This window comes from Rhincodon typus, chromosome 23 (genome assembly GCF_021869965.1).
Source record: "Rhincodon typus isolate 14 chromosome 23, sRhiTyp1.1, whole genome shotgun sequence".
NCBI classification, from domain to species: domain Eukaryota; kingdom Metazoa; phylum Chordata; class Chondrichthyes; order Orectolobiformes; family Rhincodontidae; genus Rhincodon; species Rhincodon typus.
In genome coordinates this window covers 44,377,149-44,393,152 of record NC_063354.1, presented here as the reverse complement: position 1 = coordinate 44,393,152, position 16,004 = coordinate 44,377,149, and the positions used below count along the sequence as shown (strand labels likewise).

The window sequence follows — 16,004 nt, the reverse complement described above, 5'->3', positions numbered from 1 at the left end:
TTCCTATCTCCTCATTTACTCAGTGCAACTGTTTGTGATGTCTGTGGTTTGCTCTCATTTCCTGAGCCCTCCTGCAGCACTTCCTCTGTGGTGCTACTACATGATGATCATGAAGACTCCACAAAGTGCCGATGCTGTTTAACCATCCAGAGAGGGCCGGGGTGACATGAACATGGCTTGGCCATTACATTATTGAGTAAAGAGAGCCCGTACCCTCACAGACCCATGACACGGAGGTAAGTTGACTTTATTCTGGTTGTGTCTCATTTCCTCCAATCTTGAGCGGAAAAGAAGTTTCAAAATGGGGAAGTTGAGGAGTGGTTTTGCACTTCGTGTGTGTTTGTGTGCTTTGTTTTGTCATCCAGATCTTGTGGTGGATCCTTGAAGTAATCCACTACCGTGAAACGAGGTGCACCGAGAAATGTAAGTGTTTGCATTGAGCCATCTTCTCGCATTTGTGCAATGATGAGAGTAATACAAATTATTTTTGATTCCCCCCCCATTTCATTTTCCCAGTGTTTAACTGGGCTGGAGGGAGAGAGGGGAACTAGGTCCAAGGCCTCTGCTGTTGCTGTTCTCAAATCAGTCAGTGCTCCAGGGATGAGAGCAGCTCCTCATGACTCCTTCCCATCAGCATTCTCCTCTCCCTCGGTGGATAGAGCTAGGCTCGAATCAAACTCTTGGAATTTTCTGCCGTATGCCATCAAGCGATATCTGTCACCAGCATGGGTTATGGTCATTTTACGGTGAAAATTGGAGGTGTTGATCTAGGATCCTGACAATTCAAGACGGACAATAACAATGGTCTTGCCACATCCCGAAAACGTTTCTCATAAAGCTCCAGTCAGTCACTCTTGGGGGAAATTCCAATCCTTAGCGGATAGTTCCCAAATTCCACTTCTAGCCCACAGAGCCCTTTCACACAACAGAGGAGTTCTTTATGTTCCTCCTGTCTCGAGGACATTGGGTCTTCGTTCCATGTGAGGGCAGCTCTCCCAAGACCTTGAAGCAGTGGTCAGTAGTGTACCGTCTTGGGTGGGGAGTGAACAGAATGTCTGACTTTAAGACCGTGTTGGGTGGGATGGGAAGAATAAGCAATCAGTCCAAGTTTCGGTCAATCATATGAGTCAATCTTAAGGGGCCAGCTGTGGCTCAATTAGTCACATTCACAAGATTGTGGACTCATGTCCTGTTGTAGGGCCTTGGCACATCATCCAGTCTGACGCTGTAATGTGGTTTACAGAAGGAGTGTTGCACTGTTGAAGGAGCTTGAGGTGAGATATTAAACTAAGGTCCATTTGCCCTTTCAGTGGACATGAAAGATCCCAAAGCATTTGTTCAGAGCAGATGAGTTCTCCCTGGAGTTTGGGCTTAAACTGCTGCCGATTAAGATTATCTGGTCATTATCACAATGTTGCTTGTGGAATCTTTCTCTGTGGCCGCTGTTTTACTGACATAACAACAGTGACTATATTTAAAAATAAACTTAATTGACAAAGTTGCCAGTGTACTGGGCCGAGCGGCCTCCTCTGTGAATTGCAGTGGGAAACACAAGAGTTTGTGAAAGGCGCTATATAAATTGAAGTTCTGTTTCCCTCAGTGTGAGAGAGATGGTAATTCAGTACCACGTGGCCCCACGGTCATCCCCTGGGCATCGGAGACCAGTCAGTCCTGCTTACTGACAGAGCCGGGAAGGTGGAGTTTCATTGGAGATTGGAAATCTTCCGATGGTCCTCCAAATAAACATTCAAGCCAAATAAAAACAAAGTGCTGGAAAAATTCAGCAGGTCTGGCAGCACTGGTGAAGGGAGAAACAGAGTTTACATTTTGAGTCCAATATGACTCTTCAGAACTGGATGCCAGAAAGTAATGGAAATGATGGTCTTGGTGAATAAATATTGTTGTTGTTGTAGCTGCTCACGGTTCAACAGGACCACGCACATTCTATGACATTCCTAAATCTCTCACCAGTCTGCAACTCTGGATTAATGGCAGAGATCTGTGTCTATGCGGGGAGAGTGCGCATACATGAAGGAAACAAACTCTGCTATTTGCATTTCTGTTTCTTTTGGTTTGGAAAGTGATACACAGTCAAATGGAGACTTTGTATTACAGCCAGACCAAAGAAAAAGTTGCTAAACTAGTTAGCAAATATGAGTTGGAACGTTTTCTTAAATAGAAGCCTCTAAACTAAAGCAATATTTATGGGAGCAGATACAGGATGGAGGAAAGGGTGGGTGGGAAAGACACTGGAAAATTTTCATACAAATACTTTGTCAAGATAAAAAAGTAAAGGCATATTTGTCTCTTGATGGCACTGACTGTTTAGGTAGTTTGCAGCAGCCCACAGTGCCTATTGAATTTTGACACCATGCAAATCAAACAAAGCACGACCAACCCTTGCAAACAAATCTCCCCTGTGGGAAGGAAAGGCTTACTGATGCTCAATGATCACACTGGAATCTGTCAAAACCCATCTGCATTTGGATTTTACTGCACTTATTCTCCCAGTACTTTACCATTGAGAGGGTGCATTCACCAGAGGGGACAGTTCTCAGGCTTCAGGTGAGAATTGGTGGAATCACCTTTCTATCATTGGGAGATGACTAGGAAGAGGCATCAACCAGACAGGTCAGGAAGAGGTGGGTAATGCAGATGTGATTGATTAGTGAATCTATCCGCATTATAATTGTTAAAATTAAAGTCATTCACGAGACACAGGAACCACTGCTAGGCCAACATTTATTGCCGACCCCTAATAACTATTACAAGGGGGCATAATTTTAAGGTGATTGGACGAAGGTACAGGGGAGATGTCAGAGGTAGGTTCCTCACACAGAGAGTGGTGGGTGTGTGGAATGCACTGCCGGCAGTGGTAGTGGAGTCAGATACTTTAGAGACTTTTAAGCGACTCTTGGATAGGCACATGGAGGATAGTAAAATGTAGGGTATGCAGGGTAGATTGATCTTAGTAGGATAATAGGTCGGGACAACATCGTGGGCCGAAGGGCCTGTACTGTGCTGTCCTGTTCTATGTTCTAATTGCCCGGAGGGCAGTTAATGGTCAACCACATTGAGGATCCAAACACAGGCAAATGGAACTAGTTTCCTTTGGGAAACCTAGTCAGCATGGATGTGTTGGACCGAAGGGTCTGTTTCCATGCTGTGTGAGTCTATGAATCTACATTGCTGTGGGTCTACATTCAAATGAAGACCAGATCAGGATGGAAGAGGGTGTTGGTGAGCCTGATGGATTTTTAACAACACGATCACCTGTCCCAGGCTAGCTTTCTTATTTCAGATTTTTATTGAATTAAAATTTCACCATCTGCCATGGTGAGATTTGAACCGTTTTCCCCAGAACATTTGGATGGAGTTCTGGATTACTAGTCCAGTGACATTACCACTGTCTCCTGGTATTGATTGTAAGATTGAATCATTTCTGGGGGTTTGGGGACAGGAGTGTCTCCTTTTCCCTTTCGATGTAGTCGCAGTTCTGATGAAAGCTCAAACACTCGTTCTGTTTGTCTCTCCACTGTTTCTGCCTGAGTTGATGAGTGTTTGTTGTGGATCAGACTTCCAGGAACAAAGATTAATGACATGCCCACTGGAGTTTAGTTTTAAAAAAGAATTGGATAAACACCTGGCATGACAATGGGATTGAGGATTTTATCAAGAAACATAAATTATCTAAATCTAAGAAATACTAAAATTTCCATATAGGGGATTGTCAATGGTCGGTGTAACAAGTAGCTAATAATTGAATGAACGACATGCATTTATAGAACCTTTTAACATGTCCCAAAGTGATTTACACCCAATGTAGAAAACTTGGCGGCTAATCTTTGCAAAGCAAGTTCTGACAAAACGTAACTTCCTAGTGACCAAGTAATCTAACAAACACTTAACAGAGTGGCAAACTACAAACCTTCGAGTTTAGTAAAGACCATGAATACAGAAACAAAACAAAGATCACATTTTAACATGACTTCAGTAACTCGAGTATTCCGATAAAATGAAACGGTCGAGAGATCCAGTGTGATTTCCTTAGTGAAGGTATCCACTGAGCTCTCCCCACAATATAGGGATCCACTGAGGTCTCCCCACGATAAAGGGATCTAGTCTGAGTCACCAATGTAAGGTAGGAAACCAATATCAGCAAAACACTATGACCAGGATCAGGATGATAATAATATATAAACACGAGCAATTTCTTTGAAATAGTATTGTTGGGTCATTACAGTGATCTGAGGGGAGACTGGGTCTCAGTTTCAAGCCTCATTTGACAGAGGCTTCTCTGCTAATGCAGCAATCCCTCAGCACTGCCTCGCTATGTCATCCTGCATTACAGGCTCAAGGCTCTGGAGTGCCTCTTAACCCATAGCCTTTTCCTTCCAAGGAAAAAGTGCTACTCACCCAACCAAGATCGACACTATATGATGAAAGATAGTCTCTTGGAAATGAACCCAGAATAGGTCAGTGAATTGGAGACAGTACAGACTGCAGATGCTGGAAGCTAAAATCAATAAATGTGGAACTGGAAAAGCACAGAAGGTCAGACAGCATCCGAGGAGCAGGAAAGTCAATGTTTCGGGTCAAAACCCTTTGTCAGTCCAGCTCCTCAGTTGCTGTCTGACCTTCTGTGCTTTTCCAGTTCCACATTCATTTATGCCAGAATAGGTCAGTGTCTTTTGAAGAGGGGAGGACGATGAGTTGGAATAAGAAATTAATGCGTGGGTTGTTATTTTGTTGACAGAGCTATGATATTTGAACTCAGGATCTCACCAGTAACTCAGCTGGTGCTTCAGTGCTGTATCATATCAACACTTTTCTTCACAATGTTTCCTCAGCAGATTACCCCTGGCATGGACCAGCCAAAGAATGACAATGACGAGTATCCCATTGTCATGAGAGAGGAAAACAGGAGGAGAAGGCGCAAGATGCGAGCCAACACAACCAGGACCATGCAGTACTATTCACTGGAGCAGCTGGCCATTGAGTTTGTCCTCCCAACACGCAACAAGTTTAACAACATCCACGAGAAGCTCTCCCTGGAGGTGGCTGGGAATTACACAGTGGAGCAACTGAAAGCCAAGGTTTGGGTCAAAGCCGGTGGGATCAGTGTTTGCCAGGACTTCTACAGGAAGCTCAGCCCTGACCAGTTCAGGTTGATGTACCAGAAGAAGGGCCAGTGGTACGAGATTTATGACCAGCACCAGGTGATCCAAACACTAGACTGCATCAACTACTGGAAAACGCTGCAGCGGAACAACGGCAAGATTCACCTAGTCCAGAAAACAAAAACCTCAAAGGAATCCTTGCAGTTGCAAAATGATTTGAATTACCTGATTGGCTACGATGTCACTGATGTGAGCAATGTACATGATGATGAGCTGGAATTCACCCGGAGGAAGCTGATCACCCCCCAGCTCAATGAGGTAGCCACCAGGGATGCACAGCTCTACTCCATGGATCCTTGGATCATCTCGAAGCCTCTGCCTGAATATCTGCTCAATAAGATCTGTAACAATAACATATTCATCGTTATTCATAGGGGAACGACAAGCCTGACGATAAAGGTTTCCATTGACGAGACACCACAAAGCATTCTGAAGAACTTCTTCAAAAAGATGGCCAACAAGAAAGGTCTACTGGAAATCTCAGAGAACCATAACGAGAAGGACTTTGTCCTTCGGGTCTGTGGCAGGGAGGATTACATCGTTGGTGACAATCCAATCAAGGATTTCCACTGGGTAAGAAACTGCCTGAAGAATGGCGAGGAAATCCACTTTGTCCTGGACCTGCCCCCGGACCCAGCTCTGGATGAAGTGCAGAAGGAAGAGTGGCCCCTTGTGGATGACTGTACTGGGGTCACTGGATCACACCAGCAGTTAACTCTAGAGGGAAGAGATCATGACAAAGTCTTCACCATATCCCTCTGGGACTGTGACAGAAAATTCCGAGTCAAGATTATTGGGATTGATATTCCAGTGCTCCCACGGAACACAGAACTGACTGTCTTTGTTGAAGCGAGTATACTGCATGGGCAACAGGTGCTTGTCCAACAAAGGACTCTTACAAAGGCATTTACAGAGGAAGTGCTATGGAATGTTTGGCTTGAGTTTGATATTAAAGTTAAGGACCTACCCAGAGGGGCACGACTGAATCTTCAGGTTTACTGTGGTAAAGCACCAGTTCAAAGTATGAAGTCTACTTTCCAGTGTCAAGATGATAATGCCTGGGACACCAAGAGCAAAAACCACATGCTGTACTATGTTAACCTGTTGGTGATTGATCATCGATCGCTCCTCCGTCAAGGAGAGTATGTACTCCACATGTGGAAAATTCCTGATAAAGGTGAAGAACAAGGGACAATTGAGGCTGACAAGCTGACATCAGCGACTAACCCTGACAAGGAGAACTCCATGGCTATCTGCATCCTCCTGGACCGATACAATTACCCAATCGCTCTCCCGCGAAGTTGTCAGAGCCAGAACGCTGAGCCGGAGAAGTCAGGCCACGAGATGCACAGTCAGCTCCGCAAGCAGTTCGAAGAGATCATCAGTACTGACCCCCTGAACCCGCTGAGCACTGAGGACAAAGAACTACTGTGGCATTTCAGGCACGAGTGCATGAGGCAGCCTAAGGCCTACCCCAAGTTTCTTAGCTCAGTAAAATGGGGGCAGCAGGAGGTGGTCCTGAAAACTCAGCAGCTTTTAGACAGACAGGAGATGTGGGACAGCAGTCCCTTGGATGTGGGGCTTGCAATGCAGCTTCTGGATTGCCGATTTTCCAATGAGCATGTTCGGGCGCTGGCTGTTCAAAAGCTGGAGACACTGGACAATAGCGAGGTGCTGCGATATCTCTTACAGTTGGTCCAGGTAAAATAACCTTCCTTTATACATGGGGTGCATTGAAAGTGGTAGGTCTGACTGATGAAGAGATTTATATGGCCCTAAACCAATCAGCACTTTGTGACCAGGTATGAGCCGGAGGTAGATGTAGTGGCCATTGGCAGGAGAGAGGTGCACCCAGGGTTCATCCACCTCATTGTTACGCAGTGTACTGTGGTGCATGAGCCTGGAATTGAACTCATTGTTAACACCCACCACATCAACCCATGACCCCATCACAAAGCTGTCATACACAAAGGGAATTCCTGATTAATTTCATACTTAAGAAAAGAGACTCTAGCAAATGGCAGCACCCTGGGGACAGGTCTGGGCAAAGTAAAAGACAATTGAAATGGTTTTGCATATCTCAATTACCAGCAGTTGTTCTACCCATTACATAAGGATAATGTTCCCTTGACTTTCTCCCTCATGTTGGAGACAGACTTCACAATCTACCCAAAGTGGGAATTTAACTGAGACCAGCCGCTCTCAGACTGCCATTGAACATGAATGGTAAGGAATAAAACACAGGGACAAAGGAAGATTTTTGTTATTCTTTTACTGGATGGGGGCATCGTTGGCAACACCAGCATTCACTGCCCATCACTTAGGCCCTTCAGCTGAAAGGTTTGCTCCACTATTTCACAAGGTGCTTGACAGTCAACCATAATGGATTTGGAGTCACATGTGGGCCAGGCCAGCAAAGCATGACAGACTTCCCTCCTTGAAGAACATTAGGAAACCAGATGTTTCCAGCAATGAATGATATTTCATGGTCACCATTACAGAGGCTGGCTTCATAATCCAGGCTTTTATTAATTGAGTTGAAATTCTACCAGCTGCCATATTCCCGAGGTATTTGCCTAGGACTCTGAATTACCAGTCCAGCCACACCTCCGCTGTGCTAATATCTGCCCTTGGGATTGAGAAAACAAAACCAAAATAACACTCTGCATTGTCTGTAGGAATGGCTCTCACCTTCCAATTTCTTAGCATCTCATTAAACCCATTTGCTGTTATACCAACATTTCCATCCAGGCCCTGATACAGGATTCCAATGAAACATTCACTCAGGTACTTCACAGCCTCTAGGACTCAATATTGACTTCACAACTTCAGAGTATAACCTTTACACTCCATTTTTCCCCACCCACCTCTGGCTGCATTTTGTTTTCATCCCATTGGCTTTGCTGTCAGCAGAGTGGACCCATTTTCTGATTTTCACACTTAACACTTGCACCTACTTTCCATCTCTATCTCTCCTTTATCACCTCCAGCACGCCCTTTGTTGTTTGCTTTGGGTACCCAAACAAACTATTATGCTTGCTCCTCCTCTACCTCTGTCAACAGCATAAAAATAATCCAGCTCCTTTGAATTCTGAAAAAGATTCATTGGGCTCAAAATGTTAACACTGCCTCTCTCTACAGATGCCGCCACACTTGCTGACATATTCCAGTGGATTCTGTTTTTATTTCAGACCCTCACTTTTATACACATTCTGATAAACACCAATGCCCTCACTATAACACATACTCTGCTTTAAACCCACGCCCTCAGGGTAGAGTTAAACTCTAATGCTTGTTTGTTTCCTTGATATGCTACTGTACAGAACCGAACTGTATAAGATATTTTCAACGAATAAAATATATTTTGAAATAAAAACTAAGTCCACACCCTCAACGTAATACATCCTTTCTTATATACTACATTTTCTGTATTTGACACTCCCTGATGTACCTGACACCCTCGTTGTAACACACTCTCTCATATATCCCACAACCGTTGATTTTCACATTCCATGATATAGCCCACACCCACACTATAAAACACACTGATATGCCCCAAAACTTCACTATAACAGACACTCTGATATACCCACACCCGGACTACAACATAGTCCCTGATATATCCCACACTCTCACCATAATATACTCTGCATAAAAATCTCACACCCTCACTGTAACATACACTCTGCTATAAACCCACACCCTCCCTATAACATATGTTCAGATATGCCCCACACCCTCACTGTAACACATACACACACTGATGTACCCATCACCCTCAATATAACACACACTGATATACTCCATTACCTCGCTATAATTCTCCGCCCCACCCCCCCCCAACCGATGTACACCACATTTTCAGTATAAAATGCTCCTTGATATACCCCATACCCTCACTATAGCACACTCTCTGGTATAGCCCACACCCTTCCAATAATACACGAGTGTCCTAGGCCCAAGTATCTTCCCTCCATCATAAGGTCAGAAGTGGGGATGTTCATCGATGATTGCACAATGTTCAGCTCCATACGTGACTCCTCAGATACTGAAGCAGTCCGTGTTCAAATGCAACAGGATCTGGACAATATCCAGGCTTGGGCTGACAAGTGGCAAGTAACATTCATGCCACACAAATGCCAGGCTATGACCATCACCAATACGAGACAATCTAACCACTGCCCCTTTGACATTCAATGGCGTTACCATCACTGAATCCCCCACTATCAACATCCTTGAGGTTACTACTGATCAGAAACTCAACTTGACTCACCACATAAACACAGTGGCTACAAAAGCAGCTCAGTGGCTAGGAATACTCTGGTGAGTCACTCGCCTCCTGACTCCCCAAAGCCTGTCCATCATCTACAAGGCACAAGTCAGGAGTGTGATGGAATACTCCCCACTTGCCTGGATGAATACAGCTCCAACAACACTCAAGAAGCTTGATAGCATCCAGGACAAAGCAGACAACTTGATTGGCACCACATCCACAAGCATCCACTCCCTCCAGCACCGACTCTCAGTAGCAGCAGTGTACAAGATGCACTGCAGAAATTCACCAAAGATCCTCAGGCAGCACCTTCCAAACCCATAACCACTTCCATCTACAGTGACGGTGTAAGGCATAATACACTCCCAAATGTACCCCATCCAACACACACTCTGATATACTTCATACCTTACTATTAACATACACCCTGATATACTCCACCCTCACTATAACACTCACTCTAATACACCCCATAACCTCACTATAACACACACTCTAATATACCCCACACCCACACTGCAACACACTCTCTCATATATCTGACAAGATCAGTATTTCACATTCCCTGATATACCCCACACCCAGACTGTAACACACTCCAACATAATCTACCCCGTTACTATATCATACACACATAAATACTCCTACAATGTCACTACAACACACAATCTGATATAGCCCACACCTTCACTAAAATACACTCCCTGATACACCCCGCATACTCACTACAACAGTCTCTCTTACATACCCCACACACTCAGTATTTCACATTCCCTGATAAAGCCCACTCACTCAACCTAACATAATCATAGATCATTGAATCTCCACAGTGTGGAAACAGGCCCTTCGGCCCAACAAGTCCGCACCGACTCTCAAAGCATCCCACCCAGACCCACCCAATCTACACATCCCAGAATACTACGGGCAATTTCCCATGGCCAATCCACCTAGCCTGCACATCTTTGGACTGTGGGAGGAAACTGGAGCACCCGGAGGAAACCCACGCAGACACGGGGAGAATGTACAAATTCCACACAGTCAGCCAAGGGTGGGATCAAACCCAGGTCCCTGGTGCTGTGAGGCAGCAGTGCTAACCACTGAGGCACCATGCCGCCCTAATCAATATATCCTACACCTTCTCTATAACACATTACACCCTCACTATACCACACTCCCTGATAAAAACCACACCTTCACTGTTACACAGTTTCTAATACACCTCACACTTTCACTATAAGACATTCCCTGATATACACCAACACTCTCACTGTAAAATACTCCCTTACGTACACCACACCCTCAATATAACACACTGTCCAATATACCCACAACCTCACTTTAATACACTTGGGTTCATCTAAATCTTTGTTGGCTCAATTTTGTATTACACCAGGCCTTGTTCCTGTGCTCCCTGATCCAGTGTTAATTGGTTCACCACACTTTGATTTAAAATTTCTCATCAAAGTTTAATTCCCACCATGACCTTATGTCTTTCTGGGTCTCTAACCTCTTTCAACCCTATAACACTGCAAAGACCCTAATGCTTTTCCAAACCTGATCTCATGGGTATCAACAGTCTCCTTTTCCTCAACCACTGATGGTTATGTTTTCAGTTTCCATAACCCTAAATCCCTCCCAAGATCTGTTCATTTCTCTACTTTTCATGTTTCCTTTAAGTTGCTCCTTAAACCTAAATCTTTGACCACCTGTCCCAATATGGCCTTATTCAGCTTACAGTCAAATTTTGTGAAACCTGCAACCACTTCCATCTAGAAGGACAATGGCAGCAGATACATGGGAACACCACCCCCTGCAAGTTCCCCTCCAAGCCACTCACCATCTTGACTTGGAAATATATTGCTGTTCTTTCACTGTCACTGGGTCAGATTCCTGGAATTCCCTCCCTAAAGGCATTGTGGGTCAACCTACAGCAGATCAAGAATGCCACTCACCAAAACCTTCTCCAGGGCAATTAGGGATGGGTAATAAGTATTGAGCAAGTGATGCCTGCATCCAAAAAATGCCTATTTATGTTGCAATGTGCTTCAGCACACACTTATCCATGTATTATTTCAAACTGATTTCAGGCAGTCAAGTTCGAGCCTTACCATGACAGTGCCCTAGCCCGATTCCTCCTCAAACGAGCTTTAAGAGTAAGTATATTTGTTGATTGGAAGAACATTTTGATTAATCTGTGCCCAAAAACATGTATGTAGGTTATTTTCATGTTTAAAACCCTGCCAAACTTTTTGACTCCCTGCTAGAGTAAACGAACTGGCCATTTTCTGTTCTGGTTTCTGAGAAGTGAAGTGGCTGAGTCGATGCACTATCGTCAGCGCTACGCTGTCATCCTGGAAGCATATCTCCGGGGTTGTGGGAAAGCCATGCTGATGGATTTCATGAGGCAAGTCAAGGTGATGGAGGCCCTGCACAAAGTCACGCTGGAGATAAAAAATGTCACTGCTGACAAATACGATGTTTCAGCTCAAGGTATGTTTATAAATGACTGGCTGCAAAAGGGTTGGATGGTGCTAGGGGTTGGGGAATGTCACAAAGTCACAGCTATAAGGGGGAATGATTGGAAAACTGCTACTGCAGACCCCTCCATCAATCACACCCCTGGAGGCTGGAATTTGCAAAGTTAAACTGACTTGCATTGACTTGGAGAAAGGTTCCTGATTTTACCGGGAAATATTCTGGTAGTTTTAAGGGATGACTTCTGTTTGTATCGTGTGTACAGGTCCATGTTTAAATTATTTGTAAATGTGTAAACAAACTTTTAAAATTTGATATTTGATCACAGCACCCTACTACCTACTTTGGATCAAATGGTTTTATGGTCTTTCAGTTTCTGGATTAACATTAAGATAAAGGCTCTGAAATGTTCTTGCAGAATCTGCACGAGGTTAAACTCTGGCCTTTCACCTGGATGTAATTCCAGTTTTAATTGCCCATGAGATGTGAATATGGCTGGCAAGGCCAGACTTTAATATCCATCTGTAATTGTCCCTTGAGAAAGTAGTGGTGACCTACATTTTTGAACTACAGCAATCCATTTGATACAGGTATTCGCACAGTGATTAGGGAGGGAATTCCAGGATTTTGACCCAGGGACAGTGAAGGAACGGCGATGTATTTCCAAGTCAGGATGGTGAGTGGCTTGGAGGGGAACTTGCAGGTGGTAGTGTTCCCATGTCCCGCTGTCCTTGTCCCTCCAGATGATCATTGTTGGTGAGTTACTGTGGTGTATCTTGTACATGTTGCTGCCACTGTGCATTGGGGGTGAATAGAGTGAATGCTGAAGGTAGTGGTTGGGATCTGAATCAAGCTAATAATTACTAATATGAAGACCAAAATGGTAGTCATTTTAATCCAAACATGCACATATTCATTAATACACAGGATGAACAAAACAGAGAGCTCTGCAGAAATAGATTTGGTGGCAAACATAGACAAAAAGCAGCAAATTCTGTGGATTAAGAGGCCAAACCATGAGATGGAATGAAGTACCTTTCTCACAGTTTGTTTTGGATTCTGGTGATGATGTGTTAATGATGGTGGCAATCCTCAATTTGGTAGCTGGTCAATTGGACCTAGGATTTTGCTTGAGTTAAAGTTCTTCCTTTCAGATCGTTTTTAGTGATGTTTCTTTTCCACTCACAGAGGGGTAGAGAGAGAGACAGTGTTAGTCTTGACTTGCAGGCTTTCTAGAGGTCCTAGTGCAACAGTTCTGTGACAAATTGGAACCTAACTATCCAAAAGCCGTTGCTAGGCAGTTTTTAACCCAAAGACACCTGGTGTCAGTTTATATCTCAAATCCATCAAAGCCAGCTTCTCCACAAGTTATTTCAGAGAAATATGGACTTCACAAGCTTCAAAATCTCCCCTCCCCCTACCGCATCCCAAAACCAGCCCAGCTTGTCCCCGCCTCCCTAACCTGTCCTTCCTCCCACCTATCCCCTCCTCCCACCTCAAGCCCCACCCCCATCTCCTACCTACTAACCTCATCCTGCCCCCTTGACCTGTCCGTCCTCCCTGGACTGACCTATCTCCTCCCAACTCCTCACCTACACTCACCTTTACTGGCTCCATCCCCGCCTCTTCGACCTGTCTGTCTCCTCTCCACCTATCTGCTCCTTTATCCATCTTCTATCCGCCTCCCCCTCTCTCCCTATTTATTTCAGAACCCCCTTCCCCTCCCCCATTTCTGATGAAGGGTCTAGGCCCGAAACGTCAGCTTTCCTGCTCCTCTGATGCTGCTTGGCCTGCTGTGTTCATCCAGCTCTACACCTTGTTGACTCCACAAGTTATATGACCTGTCATTAGTCAGTGAACATGACAGTTCACTTTTCATTCAGGTTCTTCAAAAACAACAACTGGTTCATTCTCCGAAAGCAGTCGAATCTAAACTTCAATTTTTCCAGTTTAAATTCCAATAAAAATATGTAGTCCTTATACCAGGAGGAAGGTGAAGTCAGTGGCGAGGGTACAAAGTATGTTGCAGGGGACTTTGATCTTTGCACATGTTTAACTGGAGGATATGGTATCTCATTCAAGACTGAATATCAGACTGTCACTCTGACAATAAAAATAATTAACCATGGGTTCAAAGTGGCAGTGGAGAAATAAAGGCAAGAGTTAGCAGTAAAAATGCAGAAGCTGGCCGAGGAGCAGCATGTAGGTGAGGAACAGGAGAGAGTCATAGAATCACAGAATCCCTACAGTGTGGCAGCACGCTATTAGGTCCATCGAATCTCCAATGTTTCTCTGACAGCATCCCACCCAGACCCTCTCCATCCCTGCAACCCTGCACTTCCCATAGCTAATCCACCTAGCCTACACATCCCTGGGCGCTATGGGCAATTAGCTTGGCCAATCCCCCTAACATCTTTGGACTGTGGGATAAAACTGGAGCACCCGGAGGGAACCCACGGAGACACAGGGAGAATGTGCAAATTTCACACAGACAGTGGCCCGAGAGTGGAATTGAACTCGGATGTCTGCCGCTGAGGCAGCAGTGCTAACGAAGCTAGGTTCTTGGGCAGAAGGAAATAAAGATTTGAGGGTGAGAAACAAGGTTAAGAAGGATAATCCAATTGATCCGGGCAATGGAAAAGTGTTAGCAGTATTTAGCATGGTCAACTAACTCAGAGACTAGAGATATGTTGAGAAGCATGTGGAAGGCTAATACATTATGGTCATGGTCAAAGAGAATGTCCCCTGTGACGTTCACTTTCAAAGGCTGTCAGCTGAAAATTCAATTGGAGAGTTTCATTGATGGATTTGCGGGAAAAGTGAACATAATTTTCAGTGTTCAAGGATTTTAGAGGCAAAAAGAAGGTTGAAAATGGGATAATGATTTGTTAGGACTGAGGCATCAAAAGTGATTTATTTTGAGGAGGGAGTGATGGCAGTTTTGCAAATGGGAAGGGCAACATCTGAAGAGAGAGGAGAATTTACACTGTCAGGTAGGAAGAGGGCCAGGGAGGAAAGTTTGTTGATCTGGAATATGTTGGGAATGGGTGCAGACACTGGATCCCATGAAGAAAATTAACTGGAGGAGCACGAGGGGGAAGAGGAAACTAGAGAGAGATGTCAGTTCTGTGCCAGGGTGTTTGTGGAAGAGTGATTCAATAAGTTTGGGGGGTGGTGGGGAGGAGCAGAAGCAGCTAAATGAAAGGTTGCAATTCTCAAACATAAAATGTTTTCAGTGCAGAGGAAAGCAATCAACCTGGCATATCTGTGTCTGAAGAACAGCTCTGCTAGTCCCTTTCTTTGCCTCATATGTGTTCTCTTTTCAAGTGCTATTGTCCTTTGAAAGCACCAATTGCACATCTGCCTCCCCCACACTCTCAAGCAGTGCATTCTGGACCCTAACTACCTGTTGCGTAGAATGGAATTTTCTCATGTCACCACTGTTTATTGCTATGACTCAAAAATTCCATCAAAACTTCTTGTTTTTGATGTTGGAAGTGAGACCGTAGAAGAAATGGGTTTAAAGAGAGGGCCAACTGTGAAGGAGAGAAGGGGTCACTTTTGCATGGGTGGATTCTGGAGTTAGCGGGCAAGGAACGGCAGAGGAAGGTGAGACCTGACAGTGGCTGATGTGGTACAGCCACAATGAAGACTGATCCAGTGTGTTCCTCTGGTTCTCAAATCGGTGTCCCCGTGGACTGAAGGCAGTAAAGATACCTGGAATATTGACCAGGGTATCAAATAAAGAAAAACAGGTATCAAGGCACTGGAATACATGCAGTGTAATACAGGGATGAGAGGTGATAGTTATGAAGAGGAAGAAAAAAAGACTTAGCTTTCTATAGAAAGTTCCACAATCTTGAGGTGTCCCAAAGGTTTTTTTTTATACAACCCATTAAATATTTGTAGTCACGGTGGTAATACTGGAAATTACAGCTAATCTGCATACAGCAAGCTCCCACGAATAGCAATGTAACAATCACCAGATAATCTTGTTTCAGAGATAGTAGGAACTGCAGATGCTGGAGAATCTGAGATAACAAGGTGTAGAGCTGGATGAACACAGCAGGCCAAGC

General features: G+C 44.5%; 1 protein-coding gene across 1 annotated transcript in view; it reads left to right on the top strand.

The window, feature by feature from the left end:
• Window positions 1–224: 224 nt before the first annotated feature.
• pik3cg (phosphatidylinositol-4,5-bisphosphate 3-kinase, catalytic subunit gamma) overlaps window positions 225–16,004 on the top strand; it is a 29,512-nt gene continuing 13,732 nt past the window's right edge. The window contains exons 1-4 of the mRNA XM_048611139.1: window positions 225–236; window positions 4,854–6,881; window positions 11,541–11,606; window positions 11,718–11,943. Of these exons, the coding sequence (XP_048467096.1) occupies window positions 4,866–6,881; window positions 11,541–11,606; window positions 11,718–11,943 (2,308 nt within the window). The 5' untranslated portion in view covers window positions 225–236; window positions 4,854–4,865. The remainder of the gene's footprint in view (window positions 237–4,853; window positions 6,882–11,540; window positions 11,607–11,717; window positions 11,944–16,004) is intronic.